This window comes from Varroa jacobsoni, unplaced genomic scaffold, assembly GCF_002532875.2.
Source record: "Varroa jacobsoni isolate VJ856 unplaced genomic scaffold, vjacob_1.0 contig01340, whole genome shotgun sequence".
In the NCBI taxonomy this organism is placed as follows: domain Eukaryota; kingdom Metazoa; phylum Arthropoda; class Arachnida; order Mesostigmata; family Varroidae; genus Varroa; species Varroa jacobsoni.
This window is the reverse complement of record NW_019214623.1, coordinates 1727-21885: the sequence shown is the minus strand read 5'-3', so window position 1 is coordinate 21885 and position 20159 is coordinate 1727. Positions and strand designations below refer to the sequence as shown.

General features: G+C 36.4%; 1 protein-coding gene and 1 long non-coding RNA gene across 2 annotated transcripts; one reads left to right on the top strand and one right to left on the bottom strand.

The window, feature by feature from the left end:
- The first annotated feature begins 116 nt into the window (after positions 1–116).
- Fen1 (Flap structure-specific endonuclease 1) lies at positions 117–8147 on the top strand. The gene is made up of 7 exons (XM_022853057.2): positions 117–333; positions 910–1059; positions 1251–1426; positions 1979–2169; positions 2688–2886; positions 3114–3280; positions 7352–8147. Exons 1-7 carry the CDS (start codon positions 252–254, stop codon positions 7530–7532), a joined length of 1146 nt encoding a protein of 381 aa, XP_022708792.1. The 5' UTR covers positions 117–251; the 3' UTR covers positions 7533–8147.
- Positions 8148–8642: 495 nt separating this feature from the next.
- On the bottom strand, positions 8643–15342 carry LOC111271973 (uncharacterized). Its single transcript, XR_002687250.2, has 2 exons — positions 10828–15342; positions 8643–10117 (listed from the first exon to the last, which is right to left on the bottom strand). It is a non-coding gene; the product is annotated as an uncharacterized LOC111271973 (long non-coding RNA).
- Positions 15343–20159: the final 4817 nt, after the last annotated feature.

Sequence of the window (20159 nt, the reverse complement as noted above, 5' to 3'; positions counted from 1 at the left end):
CAAAAATGCTGCTATACGTTGTGCTTTTACATTATCAGTCCAACACTTCTGTGAGTTAACAGAACCTACATATCATGAATATTCGTTGGTGTATCTAGTAAATTTACTGTGTTAATACAATTGGCGCACAACACTCTTCTTTACTCAACTTGTTTTCAACATTTTGGCACTATCGGCTTCATCTGATATATAGTACATGTCGATAGGTGTGACCTAATATTTTGAACCTGCATCATACGACCCGGACCACAATGGGAATTTTAGGTTTATCGAAGTTAATTGCCGATGTTGCGCCAGGTGCCATTAAGGAGGGAGAGATAAAGAACTTCTTTGGTAAGCTTTTTCAGCGTTGCAAAAACGTTGCAACATAGCTACGAATTTTGTAAATATTGTGTTCACCTTTTCCTCTCCTATTACCTTCTTTAGTTATTGTTTGCTTTGTGTTTCATACAGATTATATCGATGGTTTAGGCCATTCATTAATCGCTATATAGTGGTATGTCAACGTATTGCACACAAGATGTTCTCTTTTTCCGTATCATAAACGTTAGGTGAAGTTAGCACATGTTTCCTCCAAACGAGTTGCATTACTGATAGCTTAGCTTATCGGTTTGAAAGAGAGCATTTTACTTAGCTCTATTTTCAATTATCTCTTTATAACATTTAGTTGAAGTTATAAACATCTCTGTAAAGAAATTGCAGCTCGCTAAATCCTTCGAACCTGATGTTCAGTACTAGATGTAGCTGATCATGTTACTGCACTTTCCATTAACTATTTTCTTGATAAGCATCAATATTTCCATAGCATTGAAAGTTCTATTTATGCCAGTGCCAAGCTTAGAAACATTTATTAAAAATATCCCCGTAACCGCGAGCTAGCTGAGTATAAACTTTTGATTATACTTTCAGGCCGCAAGATTGCTTTGGATGCATCGATGTGTCTTTACCAGTTCTTGATTGCCGTTCGTCAAGAAAATAACATGCTCACCAATGCTGATGGCGAAACAACTTCGCATCTCGTCGGATTCTTCTACAGAACTATACGCATGATCGAGAATGGTTAGCAATCTAGAAAAAGTAGATTGATGATGTCAGCAGGATTTAATTTTATTGGTCTGAATGCATTTGCTAAAATGTATAACATCAACTTGTATTTTTTTTCAGTGATCGACCCCTTTTTGATTGAAACCTTTGGGATCACATTCAGGATATAACCACTGCATGTACTTTTATACGGTCTAAACTTGTAGGTATTAAGCCGTTGTATGTGTTCGATGGCAAACCACCTGACCTGAAGATCGGAGAACTGGAAAAACGCGCTGAGAGACGTGAAGAAGCTCAGAAAGAGTTAGAAAAAGCTACTGAATTCGGAAATCAGGAGGATATTAATAAGTATCAGAGAAGGCTTGTAAAGGTCACAAAGCAGGTACTGTTATGTGATTTATATGTAAGACACTTATGATTTATGTTAAAATTTACCATTGTCTGCAAAACAAACAACAAGGCACTGCTTGCTGTTTGGTCCTCAGTTCTATTTTATGATATAACGGCATCATGAATATGTAGGACTAAAGTCATTGCCTTTAATATAAAGGTTTCCTAGTGCAGGCAAGTGGTTCGTGCTGTATCCCAAAGCGACCCCTCTAAGCTTTTACTGAGGTTACTTTCATTTATTCGAAGTTGACGTAATTTACGATATCTTTGTGGTGACTAACAATATGCGTTCACTTCCCATAATTGCTTGCGCTTGTGAAACTTTAAAAGTAGCTGGAGGACTTCTATTATCTCTCGTGTGTGGGACCCTGTGTGTTTCAGTAGCCTGATAAGTTCTGTGCATCCTATCGATTTCGCCATGAATATAAGTATATAAAACTTAGTTATTTACCGCCCTAGGATAAAGCAATAAAAAACATAAAAGAATATGAAAGCGTTCTATTGTGGTTATAATATTGGTGCGTCTGTCTTGGTTGCTGTGCAGCACAATGAAGATGCCAAACGTCTTCTTGATCTCATGGGTGTTCCTTTTCTTGAGGCGCCTTGTGAAGCCGAGGCTCAATGTGCCGAGCTGGTGAAAAGTGGGAAAGTATTTGCGGCCGCCACCGAGGATATGGATTGTCTTACTTTTGGGGCACCTATTGTACTTAGACATATGACATTCAGCGAGGCCAGGTGTGTGAACCAGAGAAACTTCTATTATCCCATTTTTATTCTATTACCCATTTTTCCTTAAACGTTCTAATTTGAAGAAAATTATCGTTTTCTCCGAAGACTGTGTTATGTGCATCATAAAAGAAAACTAAGGAAGTTCCACGTTTGCATGTTTCAGAAGATTTTAATGGTTGTCGATATAATTGGTGAAAAGTGGACATACTAAGGAGGTTATACCAGATACTTATGCTAATATAACCATAGTTGACTTTAGTTAGGGGAGATTGAATTTCTCTTCGTCTTGAAGTTCGCCAAGACTCTCCATTTAACCCAATAAATTCAAAAGAACATTGATATATTAGGAAAAGGTTGATAGTAGGGCCTCTTGCTGGCCAAACGTAACTTCATAACGAGTTACTAAGACTTACTATTCAATAATTTTACAAGCGTTTCTAGCTGGAAATCGAACCCAGCAGGTTTACTAATATGTGTTATGTGAAGTTTGATACAAAAATAAAACTATGTGTTTGTGGTTGTAGGAAAATGCCAATTAAGGAGTTCACTCTTTCAAAGATACTAAGTGAGCTAGAATTCACTCAAAGGGAGTTTATTGATCTCTGCATTTTACTTGGATGTGATTACTGTGAAAGCATCAAAGGTATTGGACCTAAGAGAGCCATTGATCTCATGCGTCAGCATCGTTCAATTGAAAATATTCTTCAGAATCTTGATACTAAGGTGAGGAGCCAATTATTCGATTACATTTTCACATTTACTATTTTATATCATATCCGCTTTTGTTTTGATTTTAGTATACTATTTGTTAATGTCGGTAAAACAGAAAAGTAAACACATTGTTAGATACTAATTAAAGAAGCCAAACTTCTGGCAAATAAGGAATGTGTATATATTCAAATATGAGTTCTTATAATGACAAATAACTGATTCCCAACGTTTTATTTTAGAAATATACCGTACCCGAAAATTGGCAGTTTGAAAGGGCTAGAGAACTCTTTGAAAAACCCGAAGTTACCCCAGGCCAAGAGCTGGAGTTTAGGTGGATGGAGCCTAACGAAGATGGACTGGTAAAATTCCTGTGTGAAGAAAACGGTTTTAACGAAGAAAGAATTCGGCAAGTACTTCTACGTGATATAATAACTCCTTAATCGTTCTGGGTTTAAAATGTCTTTTCATGGCTTCTTGTGTGTGCGTCAAATGCATACCCACCTATCCATAATAGAATATTGGTAATAGGGTATCAAACCGAATAATCAAAATAAGATGTCATAAGCTGAGGGCCAGTCATTATGTTTCTCACAAACACAACAAGTACAGCCTCCTTATATATGGCACTCTTATATTAGCTTATCGAAAAAGTATTAACTATTTAGACGGGTGGCTTTAAAATCGCATCTCTCAAATAATATGAGTCGTTTTGATAGGTCGTTGATGTGACTTGTTGACGTGTTGACATCGTCAAAATGCCTTTATTCAGATTTGAGGTAGAGCAAAAAGATTGAAAATGAATGAAATTTCAGCAAACATTTGCGGCATTTTGCAATTTTGTTACGTTAAAGGCGCAAATACTGTTCGGGCTCATAAAAAATGTGCTACATAGTCAAGATATATTATCAGAAAAATATGATTCTGTTGCTTTCGTTCTAGATATTTCGATGTGGACAGCTATCTTTGTAGAAGTCGACTAATTACGAAAAAAGTTGAAAATAGTATTGCCGAAATTGAGCAAGATCGACAGTTGAGTAGCCGTAACATCGCCAAGGCACTAAACATCTAGCACTTAGTTTTAATTGAAGTTAGCTGGATATAGAGAAAAGCTAAATGGTTGCCAATTGAATCGACGCAAAAGAATTTACTTGATCGAATTTCTATCTATGCAACTTCACAGTGACACAACTAAATCAAACCATCTGTGAAGCGGTTGGTATCAGGCGATAAAAAGTAGATTTCATACGATACTAATGTGCAAAGAAAAAGCGCGACAATTTTTAACAAAGGCGGCGCTCACGTCAAAGGAGGTGATGCTATATGTTTCGTGGGATTAAAAAAAAATCAGACATTATGAGTTTCTACCAAACAGTGCATTCGGATCTCTACTGTCTACGACTAACGCGTCACCGGAAAAAACTGACAGGAATAGAAAACTGGGGCCGTCATCCTCCATGACAATACCAGACCACATAGTCTTCTAGCTACATAACGAACCTGGATAAAAAAATTTAATGCATATGCCAAATAGGCCGAGTCCTTTGTTTCGGTCTCTGCAGAACCGCGTTAATGGTGCTAATTTCAATGGAAAGACGCAATTTTTGGCCAGAAACCATAAAAGTTCTACAATAATGAGATTACGGTGTTATCAAAAAAAATAGCAGAAAGCCGTTGGTTAAAATGGCGCGTATATAGTTTAGTAATATTATGTTAAAATATAAAAAAAAGTTTTAAACTCAGATTATTAACAGTGATTATCTCAAATTTGTTAGGATACATGCGAACTGATCTAGTCGATGTAATTATTCTTTCATTTACAGAATTAGATTCTTTTACACTAAATTTCAATTATCTATTCCACTGATTAAAAAATAATAGCATGTTTTACTTTGAAAGTAAAGCTGCATTTTTTGTTAAGTAAAACATGCTATTATTTTTTAATCAGTATAATAGATAATTGAAATTTATGAATTGAGATTTTGAAATTGATCATTTTAAGAAGAAATAATCTGTTATGTGTTTCCTGTAGCTTTCTAGGTCATTTTCTTAATTCATACATTTGGTTTCGCCAAATATATTCAGATCGGCTATACACTTTTTCAGCCATTTTTTGAGACCTGTTCCGTTGTCACATGTACAATTGCAACTTCTGTTTGTCAGTAGTCGAGGAAGGCGGTAACCCGTTGGCATTAGATCTAGAGAATATGGTTGGTGCAAAAAAACCTCTTACTCAAACTTATGTGGGCTGGTTTCAACGATTTTTGTCATGTGTGGTCTAGCGTTGTCGTATAGAGATCACTTCGCCTTATTTATATATTTTTTTGTAAGGCTTTGATTGCTTGACGCATTGGATCGTCTTGTTTCTTTCAATACTTTCCCAGTGTATAAGGCCCTTCCAATGGCATTAAACGGTAATTTTCTTGGGAAGGGGATTGGCTTAGCTTCAGACTTAAGCATATCCCCCGGAGCCAGTTAATATACTCTATTTTATATTATAAGAGATACTTTTGATCACTCATAATAATTCTGTATATAGATCTGTCATTCCGTACTGGGCAAGATGCTGAAAGAAAATAAGAAACCATGTTTTCTTGTGCCTTTCACTCAGGGGCAGTCAGGAGACATCCAGGACCATGCTTTTTGATAAAATTCCATAGGTCCAAGATGCCTGGCAATGGCTAAACTATTTATATTTTCAACCAATTAACAAGTTGTTTAACGACTAACAAGCAAAATCTTCATTGACCTAGGATAGCCGACTGGACCATAGTGCGTCCTTTAAAGACTAGATGCCGTTATTGAGTTTTGTAAACCATCTATGAGCAGTTCTCTCAAGCATGGAGTGGACACCGCATATGGCATAAATATCCCTGGCTGTTTTGGTCGCTTCCTAATCTTGGCAAAAGGCGAAATTAAATAAGTGCCAAAAGCGCATTTTTTTTTTACCTGGAAAATAAGTTCGTCGACCTGAGGTGAAATGAGATTCGCTATACAATGGGTTTGGAAAAACGTGTTCAAGTGGAATATTGAAATAAGTTAACAGTCGAGAGTTAAAAGGAAAAACAAACATTTAAAAATCGCCATTACTTTTTAACAGATCCAATATACACGACCTTGTCATAACAACCATAACAACTTGACATTATACGGAGGGGTGAACCCAGCACGAAATCTGCTGTGTTCAAAAAATTGCGTTAATCAAAATTGAAGAAGATTTACTTTTATATTGACGTACTAAAAACTTTAAAAGCTACAGTAAGGGTGAATTTTAAGTGCTATCGACGGCGATAGAGTTACATGTATGACTGTTTCGTGCAAAAACATCAGCCAATAAAATGAAAGAAGAAGCAGTTCCACTCATTTGTTTAATAAGTTTCGTTTTAAGGTAAATATTGAGGGTCAAGTGACAATGTCTGTCAACAAGTGTTTTATATACAGACGCTAACAGGAAGAAATTCTTCAGGAGAAGACCGCAGGAAGGAAAGCTTTTTGTTACTGTGAATTAGTAACTCATCAGTCATCCTTCATTCTTTCTTAGCATGGCGGGTTATTAATGTTTTACGCTACCCGAATGCCTCAGATAGCTTAAAGGAACTGAATTTAGATGTATGAATATAAGTGCTGTTCACGGCATCTTAGTGTCAGCTATCAGGAGAACAAACCAGAACAGGTCAGACTTCCCGCCTCACTGGGCGCACTGAGAATCCGTGAAATGAAGACTGCCATGTTTTCTGCTGTCATTTCACGTTGTAAAGCTTTGTGAAAACAACAAATTCCTTTGTCTCTCCCGTTACACACTACACTCAAGCAAAGAAAGAAGGTGATTCAAAACTATGTTAGAATTAGCCGAAAAGCTTAGAACGTATTAAACTAAGATATACGGTTGCGCGGGCTACAAAGTGTTGCGCCATAAAAATTGAAAGATTTATAGAGACAACTTAATGGTGGCTATGCATAGAGCGCTTACAAATTGCGAAACTAGTAAACTAGCAGAATCATTCTTATGTCAGATCGAAACACGCAGTACTCCCGTATAACAGTACTATTCTAATTGATATTATTATATTAATACTATTATATGTATATATATATATATGTTCTTATAGTCCATATATGCCACAAGGTTTCTACGGGCTCTCACCCACCAGAGGAAGCAGCAAAATAACTGACAGCTGATCTGAGTTAAACTGTCGCGGAGGCGCGAAAATGATTCAAACAGGACCTGCAGTTCTTTCTAGACTAGACAGCTATTATGTCGGCAGCACGTATACTTTACCTCGAAATCAGTGTTAGAGAATTTCTGAAATGTTCCCGTTGATTCATCCCAAGTGCAGCTTGAGATCCCAATGGTAAACCCATATAAATTGTAAATATAAAGGTGCTCGCATGCGATTTAAAATTTAGGTCGATAAGAAGAAGCCAAAAATGTAGTCAGATTATTCTTTTTTTTTTTTTTTTTTTTTTTTTTTTTTTTTAGGAATGGAGCGAAAAAATTACATAAGGGCAAAAATAGCTCACAGCAAGGTCGACTGGATTCGTTCTTTAAAGTTTTACCATCTACGCCTGCCCCTAAACGGAAATTTGACATCAAAAAAGAGGCCGTGTCTTCGTCGAAAAGGAAAAAAACGGGAAATGCACCGTACAAGAAAGCCAAGTAGACTGCATCGCTTGAAAATTAATCTTGCAGGTAGTTTTGCTTCGGTACCTTATTGGTATAAAATGTAATGGCATTTGAAAATCCATGAAATCACTTTAAAGCTTAAGTGCATGCAAAATATCTTTTCAATCAAGACTGCTTAAGCCGTTACTCGTTAAAAGAATCACCGTTGAATGTAAACGCAGGTGGCTTTAATTTCGTAGATTTATAGACACTTATGGAAGAAAAACATTGGCATAATGCTTCAAGTGAGGTGCTCATTTAGCTTGGTTGGAAGTCGAAATCATAAAATGTAATTGAAGGCCTTCATGTCTGTCCTCTTTATACCGGTTTGGATTAAATTTAATAACAGATAGCGTGAAACACCTCTCATGAATTACTGATGCTTATCTCATTTAAATTTAGTAAAATTGGTTGACTTGTCGGTTTGTGCATGTAATAATAATAATAAGTTGGCGAAAAGGACGAATTGTGAAAAACAAAAATACGCGCGACAATATTGCTCAAATTTGATTTTTTAGGAAGTTTTATTTTTACTGAATTTATTCATGTAACGATTTAGTATAACGCTTCTTTATAATATTTATATCATAAATAAATAAAAGTACAAGCTTGACATGTTTTTTCGCAATACTTGAATACCTACTTTTCAAACTATTCAATATGCAGAAACGGTTCCAGAATCAAATCGCATGAGGCTGTAAGAATAAAGCTTATTAGTAATCTATATATTTAAACAGCGTGTATCGCACTTATTAAGATAGTCGTGATAATTATACGTTATCATATTTAGCTCGTCTAACGCTGTTTCGCGGATATAAATATTTTAATTTAATACTCACTATTAGCAGAAGCAAATCGGTAAAGATTTACACCAAATCTGGCTATCTACATTGGTATCTCAAATTTGTGTTATCAGAAGATAATGAAATCAGAGGCGAAGCTATAGTTTAGTGCTTTAAATCGAGATTACATTTATAGTCATCTATTTTATGAAATATATGGAAAACTGGTAAAACACTGGGCAAAGAAGCGTTGGGCAAAACAATAAATTTACACTGTTAGAATCACCAAAGGAATAGAAATTAGGAGGTTAAGGACTACAAAAGAGTTGACTGCAGCTCAGGAAGGGCGAGCTGGTTTATTTATCGAAACCTTTTCGAGCGAAATGAAGCATGGATAATGTGCTCCCCGTCGTTTCAATGCAAGATTCTTTGGAGCACATGTTCTGTAAAATGCTATGCATATATTTTGTTTTTTTATTAATTTAGTATTATTAATTATACTCGATACATATAAAATTTAACAACGTAAAATACGGTCATCGGCACAGAAGCTTAATACCAAATTAAAATCATTATGTCCCGTCCTGTATTTTTACAAGGAGGACGATACATGGAGAGATATTGTTGATAGACAACATTTTGCATAACACAGGGTGCGAGGTTCTCATCATCATCATCATCATCGGCAGCGGCAGCGTTGAAGGCAAGTTGAACGCCTAAAAGGAAATGTAATGAGGTCTATGAACCTAGTACCGAATCACAGCGAGTTGGCTGCTTTGCTCACTGTTCCATCAGGCGGTGTTGGTCATTTCCGACTCATACTCGCGGATGAAATGACGGTAAACTTCTGTTTTTTAAAGTCAGGTTTTCGCTCTTGCTCCTCGATGAATATCGGCGTGTTAAAGAGTAAGTAAACTATCCTGTTTCTTGGTTAAGAATACAAGCTTAGAATACATACTTCAAGACGTTTGGCTAAGCTACCGTACAATAAATAAAAGATCACTTTTAGATCGAAGATCGCCAGCGCTGTTTTACCCGAAAGCTTCCTTTGATCACTAATTGATGTGGCTGTTACCAGTGTCATCTGTGTTTTTTGCGAAATGTGCTTACTAAAAACGTTCGCTGCGTGTCAGGCCGTCGGCTTAATTTTATTTCGGGGCTTTGGGATCAGCACTAGTTTGCTTCCTTCCATGCGTCCGGAAAAATTACTTGTCACAGGATGTCATTTGCTAACTTCTGAAAGATTTTTGGCCATCTTTTGATTAGCATACGGACCACCTCTGGCGGCACGCCGTCCGGTCCAGATGCTTTGCCCGTCGTTAGCTTTCCTCATGCTTCTGCCGCTTCTTCAAGTATCACTTCACAGATGCCTCGCTCATCAACCTCGAACGCTGTGTCACCATTCCAGGGCTGCGTTGAGAAGAGACTCTTTATTCCGCATTCACCAGTACGTCAGAAAGGAGCGGTGGCGATTTAATCTTCATTCTGCTCATAACTGTTTAGTACGGAGGTCCGAAAGCGTCTCAGTCGACCGCCTCAATAAGTTTCCGCCAGGATCTTTTCTTGCTTCGTCCTATGCATCGTTTTAGCTTATTTCGGGCGTCCTGGTACTACCGGAGCTGTTGTAATGCTTTCTGTTCTCTTTCTGGTTGTGGGTCGTTTATGAGCCTTTGCTAGCTTCTTGGTCATGTGTAGATGCGTCTTTTCCTCAAACGTGTTTTCCGCGACTCGGCGCCACGGTCTTCCGCAAGTTGATATCGAGCTCGAGGTCAATGACATACCTTGCTGAAGATGATGTCGACTAGCGGCATAAAGAACAAAATCGTTTTCTGTATAGGACAAGACTTACTGACGAACAGCGCTCTCGTTGAGTGGATTACCACAGAGACTAAAGGTAAACCTAGGTTATCATTCTAAGTAAGGGCTCTGATACGCTTGGAGGGATTAAACTTTGATACAACGTCATCGATGGTTATTTTGCTCATCTGAAGTATGTTCTTGAGCAGCCCACTATGTTCTGAAGCACTTTCGTCCGAACTATTTTGAAAACGCAGCTTTTTTCTGTGTCATGTGGATTTTATATTGGAAATCAACAACTGCTACACATATTTATATATATACGTAAAAGTTGCTGATATGTATGTGCAATATATGCTGGGATTTGTAATTATAGACCCTACTCAGACAGAGCGTGTCAATTTGGGTTGATTACTGCTGATCGGCAGAGTTATCCAGAAAAAACTCACTCGAGGGGCCCCCACGAATTCTACGCGTGAATATTAGATGCCTTATGTAACATTCGCAGGGGACACATGCACTTATATGGCTATATAGCTATGTAAGGTGGCGTAAGAGAGCAACAACAGTTAAAATCAACTGACGACTAAATAGTGCTGACAAAAAGCCTGAAGTCAGTAACTTGGACGTCACTTTATCTGTGACTCTTTTACTATAGACATTCCTCCTTATTCAGCTTAGTTTTCCCTACCTGATAAAATAGTTTACACTTACCAACTCTAGTTGCAACTGTGTTTCGGCACCGGCTGTTCAGAGTACGCTGGACGTATATCAGGAGGATCTTCGAGGAGGTAGATGAAATGCTCGTACCAGAATGCCGTTTAGTTCCTCAAAGATAACGCCCGCCCGCAAGTTTTGCAAGGATCCAAATTAATAATTTATAACAACATCTCTTCCTTGTAATACCCCACCAGCTCGAAGGCTCTTCGAAATCATCTTTCCTTTTCGGTAGCAGAGACGTTAGTACATATACAAACTCTTTTTCGTTTAAAAGTACCGGATTATTACAGTCACAAGAACATTTTACATAATAGTAATTAATAGTAATAAAAATGACTTTAGCTTCTCAGCATTTATAAATATTAGTTGAATAGCTTTCTGTCTAAAGAACACGTTTCGCTAATGAAGGTACCTAAGGTTGCCCCTAGCCTTGTAAGTTGACAGTGTCATCGTCCAACGTGTCCATCTTTATGTAAGTATTACTAGCAAAACAGGTTACGTTGGCACAACAGTTTTAGCACGTGAACGCACTGGCCTTATGAGAGAAAGGATAATGCGGCTGAGTGGGGACGATAAGACCAACAAGGGCAGGGGCGAGTGTGAGCTACTCTTAACTTAGACGACGCAGCTTCGTAAACAACATCGAACGTCGATATCGAAAAAATCGCCTAATTGCTTCTCTCAGCTAGTTTATGCATGTAAAGACATCCTAAAAAAGAAAGGCATAATGCAATGATAGACAAAACTAACCTGCGTAATGGAAAATCGAGTTTGGTTACGTGATCGAAAAAAACACCGCTAGAAAATTCACATTCGGAACGAACGTTTATTTCGCCATTTTACAACCACCTATTCTGCTATAACGCTATAATGAGCATAAGAGAACATGTGCATACAACATTTTTTCTTGACTTTACAAGAAGTTCATTCAGGATTGCATTAATGTCCTAGATAAGGCGCCAATATAATTATACAATTATTATGATGAGTGAAATAATGAAATATTTTTATTGTTCTAATATCAATAACGATTGCGATTCGCTACTTCTGTCCAAGCCATTGCATATTCCTTTGTGTATTTTTTTTTACTAGATGCAGAGCTTTCGCTAGTAATGGTGATATCGAGAGCTCTTGAGACGGTATAATGCAAGCACCGCAAAAGAAAAAAATTGTCTTCTGGTTGCTTTCTCCGTAAAGCTGTCTATATTAATATTTGCGGCTTCCCCATCAATTTATGGCAATTGGAATTCAAAGTACATATTTGGGATTCTTATTTTTCTATGCAAGCTATCCCAATGTTATAGCTTTTTATTATTTTTTCGTTTCCGATTTCTTGGTCTGTAGAGCAAAAAATGACCTAGTTAGTTATCAGTTGAGACACCGTACTTTGTGCTGACATTCGAATTTCGCAATATTCAAATTTCTGAATTAATATTTAAGTGCGTTTTATCGCAACAAAGCTTACATTATCTGACACCAGTATTGCTGCTCTAGAAATGTATATGTACTGTGATACGGTCACATATAATAATAAATATAATATATAAATAAGTAAAACATAATCATGCTACAGTTCACCCAACAAAAGCCTATGCCTCTAGGTAATTATATGTAGATATGGGAATTATAGATGCAATTACTATTGTGACATTAATTCCAATTACATTGAATTTTTGTAGGTTTACATTTAGTGGACTCTTGTTTTTTAGTTGTTTGCAACTGAATCATTTTAAGCAATGAGCAAGTGAACTGCGTACACTTAGCGCAATTTAAAGTTGGGCTTTGAATGTTTTTTTGCCTCAGAACCAAATTGCAAGAAAACTGGACTATTGCTGCCCAGGCCAGGAGACACCCTAATGTCAAGCACTTCTCTTGTCTCTATTTTATTGTCTATTCGAAGCGCTGGGAGGATGATATAGGTGTCGTACGGTACTTGACTTGCTTTAGCTGCTACTTACCACTACCGAATTGAGTAATCCAAGAAATACCTATGAATCTGAAAAGCATATTTTCATTTATCTCGATCGACCCTTGGCTCAGAGTGCACTACGAGCAGAGACACTACTACGAAGGCCACGAGGTGCGGCGAAGCGTGCGAGGGCTGTACGAGTTGGCGATTATTATTTGGACCTTTCCTTTTGGAAATCGCGGTGGCCGTTTTAAGAGCGGCCAACAATAAGTAAATAAACTTTTATTTAATTACTGTGACCTCCTTGCAAATGATGAAACTCATAGGAGTTAAGAGACGCGCTTGATGCTAGCATTTCTAAAAAAACATTCATCGTTTACGTCAGCTAGAGTCCAGACGCTATGTTGAAGTGGGACTAAAATAAAGCTAAAATATTTTCTACTATAATATGAAGAAGAGCTGTGGCAGCTGTTAAGGCTAGCATTTTCTGACGTTCTGTTTATAGATCAGGGGAGATTAACGTTATTTAAGTGTCGTTCAAAATAAAATACTGAATTCCTGTTTAATGGGTGATGAATATGGTAAAACGATAAACCGAGCCAGTTTACTGAAAGATAATAAAGTATTTGAAGAATCTATTCTTTTACTGTAAGTTAATTAACCGTCACTTGTTAGATAGACAATACACAAAAAGCAGAAAATGTCTTGAACAACGGCGCGTCCAATACAGGGCAATGGTAAGTATGTGCAATACTTATTACTTCTTACAGTTCGTTTTACTAGTATATTCTTTGTTTCGCAATTCTAAGATTATTTCTAATTAAATTTATTGGTTTAACGAAATTATTCGTGCACCTAAAAATATTTCCAAATTTTTGGAAATTAGATGATAGAATAATTATCATTTTGCTTTTCGTCCATATGACATACATTGTAGGCTGCTGACTGACCAAAACTTAGAAAGACTTCCAAAGGTGATATGTGTTTTTATAGTTCATTGTTTATGGTGTCAGCTAGTCCATAGCACCAAACTATAGATGTTTGTTTGCTCAATACGTGTCATCCTAGATATGGGAAAGCGTTCCACCTGTCGCATCTAACACCATTTTAGATTTTTGCTCAAAATTTTGAAGAACAGAGTGCGAATGCCATTTAGACTGACACCGTGGTGAAGACCCTACAATTGGCGATAAAGAGGTGGATAACTAAGCTTTCAGAGATTCCAGTTTTGCCTAAATTTTTAAAGACACAGCTGCCTACGCAGAAAAATGCCCATAAAATATTAACAGGCACACACATTTAAAAGTATGGGCTTCATTTCTTTCACACAACCCGTTTCCTTCGGCTCAGCAATGCTTTTAGTGAACAAACCCGTTTACTCTATAGGATATAGTTTACCCGGCCTTGCTGACCGTCCTTGTTTGGCACAAAGCCAGCAAGAGAAATCGGTAATGACAACTTAAAAATGGTCTTAATCTAGGAAAAATAACCATATATGTTATATCAGGAAACTAATACCGATAATATTCAACCGACAAGTTAATTGACCCAATTTTTAGTACACGCGCACAAATAAAGGGAAATGGAACATCAACGCGACTTTTGTCATAATCATTGAAAGTTACCAAGCATTCAAAGTGTCTTTATTAAAAAAACATGTTCGTTATCTGTCTGTCTTTCACTTTTACCACTTGTACCTAGTCGTGTTTTATTAGAAAATTAGAATCCTATCAATTAGAAAATCCTAGAAAAATCCAGTCATTTTAGTAATAACTTAATATATCATGAAATTAAAATTATTTTTTATTGAATAAATACATAATTTTCGTTATTCTTACATAGGATCATCGGCTACACGCCTCATTATACAAAATAATTATATTTTTTCGCAAAAAACGGGTGTATTGAAGGCAGCCATTAATAAACAAAGGAGCGTAGATTACGTATGTATAAATAACAGGCGAGACTATTCACAAATAAAAGGTCACAGTATCCTGGCTTAGTGTTTTCACGTATCTGACTTCTATATTCTTTAACCTCAGCAAAAATGAATAGTCTGTCACTTTTTAAAGGATAACGCTGGTAAATACGATTAGCGAATATCATACTATGCCGTTTGGATCGAAGAGTGATCTTAATATATGAAAAATACTTTTCTAGGGTGTTATCACTATTAGGTTGAAATCTGAGCGAAAGCGATTAGGTAGATGTATGTTATCTATGAGCGATGCATTCCTACAACAGCAGTATAGAACTCAACAATATCCGTGCACAGCATGACCAAAATCATGCCTGTACTCTATTCGAAACCTGTATTCAATGTACTGAAACTGAGTAGCTAAAATGCCATCTGTTTATTTAAACCGATATGCATACACATCCTTGTCCTTTTTACACGTGCTCTTCACATACAGTACACAGAAAGTAAAAAAAAATAACGTTCTCATGCATGAAAAATGTACATGCAGCTGGATTAAAGAAGCATCATGTATGTAATCGATAAAAAAGACTTTAGATATGTTAGTACTTGATATTTTGTGAACCCTAATCTGGTTTGCGCGATGTCCTGCTTTCCTACTGAATTAAATATTACAATTTCATTTAGTTAAAGTTTGGGCGTAACACGTTTATCTTAGTACGCACAGTAACCCAAGGACAAGAGACAAAGCAAAAAAAGCAAATGGTAACTCTTTTTTTTTTTACCTATAAAGAAACCCATTAATTAAAAAGTTGGGCAATTAGTCTCTTCGCAATTCAGCATCTTGTATGGAAATAAATTTCCCATTTTACGCCTGAGTATCGGTACGTCAAGCCAACGATTTCATGAATGACAATTGTTTCATAAACTATTTACTATGTCCTAGATAAAATCTGATCTCCTCTTATCAATTTTATGTAGTCAATATTGTCGTTTGAAAATCTTGATAATCGTTTTTAGCTTATCGGAATATTTTATATTCTATTTGCGAGTTAATAAACATAAAGCAACCTAATGCAAATCATAAAAATAATTAGTTTAATTGAATATTTATTAACATGCTGTATATCTCTATTTAAGTTGTCGACGCCCAAGGTAGCCAGAACTGTCAAGTCACAAATAGCCAAGAACAGCACTGCCAGCAATAATGACTGTATGTTACAGCGAGAAACAAGCTTTTCCTTTAGTTACGGCTGAATCACTTACAGACACATTAGAATGAAGCACGTCGCGTTCACTGATCCTTTACGAAATCGCTTTATTTCAGAGATAAAACTTGCAATTGGGATAGTTTTCTCACCTTTTATAGAGGTAAGAGGGAAGGAATAGAGCTAGGAAACATTACGTCGAATAAGCAAAATTTATGAGGCAGTAAACTGACATGTATACAACGTATTGTTTTCAGTTTAGGCTCTTTGTGACGCCGTTGTTGCCTCTCAGCTTGTTTCTAGTTTCTGTCGAATAGTGACAAATTGCGATTACTAGACCGAAGTGGTCTTTAAAACAGTTTACCTTAGAGCGCAATTCAGAGATTAGCTAAAGAGATAGTAAAGGCGACCTTACGAACAAACAGTCCGTTCAATAGTACGGTTATATTTCTTCTTAAAGGCAGTACACTTCTTGTCTGGAATTTGGGAAGGAATTCTGCAAGGAATTTGGGAACCATGAGATTTTGATAAACGTTATTATAAAATTCGATATTTTTAATTACAAGGTATCTAAAAATGTAACGGTTTAATACAGATTGGCAGTGACCTAATTAACTGGCTTATATGTAGACCGAAGTCGATGTGATCGTAAGACCTGAATTATCACAGAAGGAACTACAAAAAAGGTCATATAACTTGAAGTGTATTTATTAGGTAGTTTGTGAGAGCTTAAAGGCATACACTTTTAAATAGGAATGATTATGTCGTACGGCCATTACATACACACATCATCCACCGCTCGGTGAAAAATTAAGTGATCATCGTCCTAACCAGAAAGACCACACAGCTTCAAGCAATCGGAATAGAGTCTATATCGAATCCAAACTTGAAAAATATCTTTTATATCAATATGAAAAACCCCAAGCTAAATAGAAGAAAACCGAAACAAGGTTGTCGAAGATCCTTCGAACAGCATGGCGCCCTATTACCGGGGGCACTATTAATTTTGCCATAAAAACTACAATTTGTCAAACAGTTCCCTATCCGGTTTGTTCAACACTGATCCATCATTACTTTAATAAGGTCTCCAATTAAAAGAGAGTGGGTAATTCAGTTATACATATTGGAAAAGTCGAAGTTTCCAGTAAAATTTTTCGCCCTAATTTTCAAATTACGTAATAATAAAATAAGTTATTGACTATTGCGGCAGGCAGTACTGCCGTTGATCTCCTTTTCATGAACTCATGTTCGTCGGCATCAGAAAACTGTCTCGATATTATATAGGCTACAGCGGGGCCGACTGTAAATTTTTCGTAGACCGAGTAAGCTATGGAATCTCGAGCTTTTGGACAGCAAGACGCCCATCGTATGGTAGATTGGCAAGACTAATGAGACTTTAAACATATCAACGAGAGATGCGAAGAGAGAAGCGAAATACTTGCACGAGCAATCTAGAAGTGAAAATATAAAGAGGATGAAACTAACCTGTTCCTTTAGAATTTCAGAAGATACTGAAGCTATCAACAAAAATTTACGCGGGGAAGAATGCTTCTGACAGATTCGGTCGTTAGCAATATCGAGAAATAACACTGCTCTTATAGTCTATGTATTGGGACGAAGGATAAGAGGTTTTAAGGCAGATTCACACACCGTGCAACTGTTATTCTATAAGTACCCAAGTATATATACGCAAAGATATATTCTTTGTGCAAGAAAAATTCACAGAAAGTATACATATGTGCGTGATAAGGTTATACGAAAAAAATATTAGTGATTTAATTCATTTTTAACGATTCAGGGTCTAGCAGATTTATGTTTCACGACAACTATTTACAGATCTTAGCATAGGAAGTACGATAGTCCATTTAAACAGTTAAAAATTAAGTCAAACTACTGTAGTAGATTTTATCTGCAATAACGGTTCTATAATAGCATTGTTATATACGAATACATAGTGAACTATTTCGTAGCTAGAATTCGAGATAAAATTTCAACCTATTTATAGAGGATAGTATTTAAGAATAAACAAAAGGTGGAGCAATAATGGATGGATAATTTTTCAAACAACTTACCATGTAGACCTTATTGCCTTGGTTATGTCCCAGTACTTTATCCGCATTTTTCGGTTGCAATTTTAAGCTGCGCAAAGAATTTTATTAAAGTAGAGTCATAGAAATATGAATGAAAATAATATTGCCTATCATGGACAAAATTTATCGACTACTGACAAACAGTCAAAATAGACTGCAGTGAAACAAAACAAGAAAAAAAATACATATTAAATCGTTCTATTACATAAATAAATACATTTTCCTATTAAAAAATTAACTTACCAAGTGTTTGAGTAACAGCTTAAAAAAACATTGGAAAAACACGGTGGACAGGGCGCATTCATCCAGCGAGAGGCAAAAATGCCCTCCTCCCTCGACTTGTTTGGGTTAAAGTTCATGTTCGATTTATGCATCTTGTAAAACTCCACTCGGATGTCTAAGTACTAGTACCAGGCTGAATTATCGTGGCTTTTTTAAGTATACCGGGATCGAATCTACCGGACCTACGTAATCTTTCAATGTCATCACTGAAAAACTAAAGAAGGACTGGACTGCATATTTTATCATCGTTTTATCCGATGCTCCTAACAATTGTGATTAGCGATGATATTATAGTTAATCAGAGGTCTTAATACATCGACAGAGGACAGCCAAGAATCGAAAAGGGGACTTCAGTCCTTCGTCTAAAAACACAACATTTATCATTAAGTAAGAAAACGTATTATTTGCGTTTAGCACGATCTATTAGATCAGTCGATTTTATTCTACATTATATATGTATAATGCTCAATAAATGTTCAGCATAATTATAATGAGCTATAAATAATGTACGAGATTCGTTAATCTAAATAGAGCAATATCACAGTTCTTAAGGTTTTGTAGTAATGCCAAACGAATGGGGGTCTGCTTGTACGTATGACTAGGTCGACAAAATGTCTAGCAAGCTGTGCATTCAGTCAAAGCTATTGTCAACGAGGCCGAATCTCGGTCGCTGTAGCCAGAAATTCCATGCAGGATAGTGGCTGAAGACAACCAGCAATAAGCGTGGGAATTATTTATTGAAAACCTACATCTGTCAAAGAAGTATATTCCAATGTTATTAATGAGAAAGTCACCAAAACTTTTTAGAAGTTTGACTGAAACTTCGAGGAAGTTACTATGCACAATGGGCAAAGCTCAACTTTTGATGTATTTTTCATATACGCGTATGTTGAACGCATTGAACAATCTCGCACAACATATTTGCACCTTCCTGTGACAGGCTTACGGGTTCGCCCAGTTCGAATTTCCTGCAATAAAATAATAATAAATAAAATTTACACTTGATGCCTGAAGATAACACTGTCTTTATCATCATCTTTGAATAAATGTTCAGGGTCTCGAAAAGCGTGGTCCCGTAGAAATTACCGAACTGAAATTATACTGAACTTCCGTAAAATCGATGAAAGGGTCGACGTTGCCAAGCTTTACCCACGGAAGGCGTACGGTCACACTTTAAATACGGAAAGCTTAGAACATATGCTACGCTAACTATACCGTAGACACCTCTCATACCTCACATACATACAAAATGATAAACTTTTTTCTATTATATTTATTAATAGAGGATTAACACATTGTAGCAATACAAAGTAGCGCGTTGCAATTCAAATTTTACCAGTGAATACGTGTAAAAATATATGTACTCATATTCCGGAAGAGCTCATTGTACACACTAATAAAATCAGGACAAAAGACCAATAGAGAAAACAGCTTGTTTATTCTATATATTCTACGTAATATTATTTCTATAATATTTTGGCTTTTTTTTGTGTTGTTATTGTCGTGTTCTCATCTCAACTTATTGTGCTAAATACAAATATTATCGAAAGAGCCTATTGCAATTTAGTTTGAACGTGATGATCGTCGTAGTAACCCTATACATTTGTATAAGATATCTTGCAAAAGATAAGATGCTGCTTTCGCTGAAATTATTTGTCACTAAATTCACAGTAGCTTAATGAACCTCACTGGAATATACCATTTAATAGTAGAAGGAACTCTTTATAGTTGAAAGATGCTTATGTATATAACTATATGTAATGGGTTTGCAAAACACCATTGAAGTAAAGCGGTTCAGCCGTATATATTCAATGACGCACGTGCTTTTGAATAATACGCTTATTAAATCTTAATTAAAAAAAAGCGGTCTATAAGTTTCCTTCAAACAAGAGTAGTAGGTAATCGATTTTGGTTGGTCC

Coding starts and splice junctions, on each gene's coding strand:
- Fen1 (XM_022853057.2), top strand. CDS start 252: ATGGGAATTTTAGGTTTATCGAAGTTAATTGCCGATGTTGCGCCAGGT. Junction 2,170..2,687: donor ATGACATTCAGCGAGGCCAG/GTGTGTGAACCA, acceptor TTGTGGTTGTAG/GAAAATGCCAATTAAGGAGT. Junction 3,281..7,351: donor TTTAACGAAGAAAGAATTCG/GCAAGTACTTCT, acceptor TTTTTTTTTTAG/GAATGGAGCGAAAAAATTAC.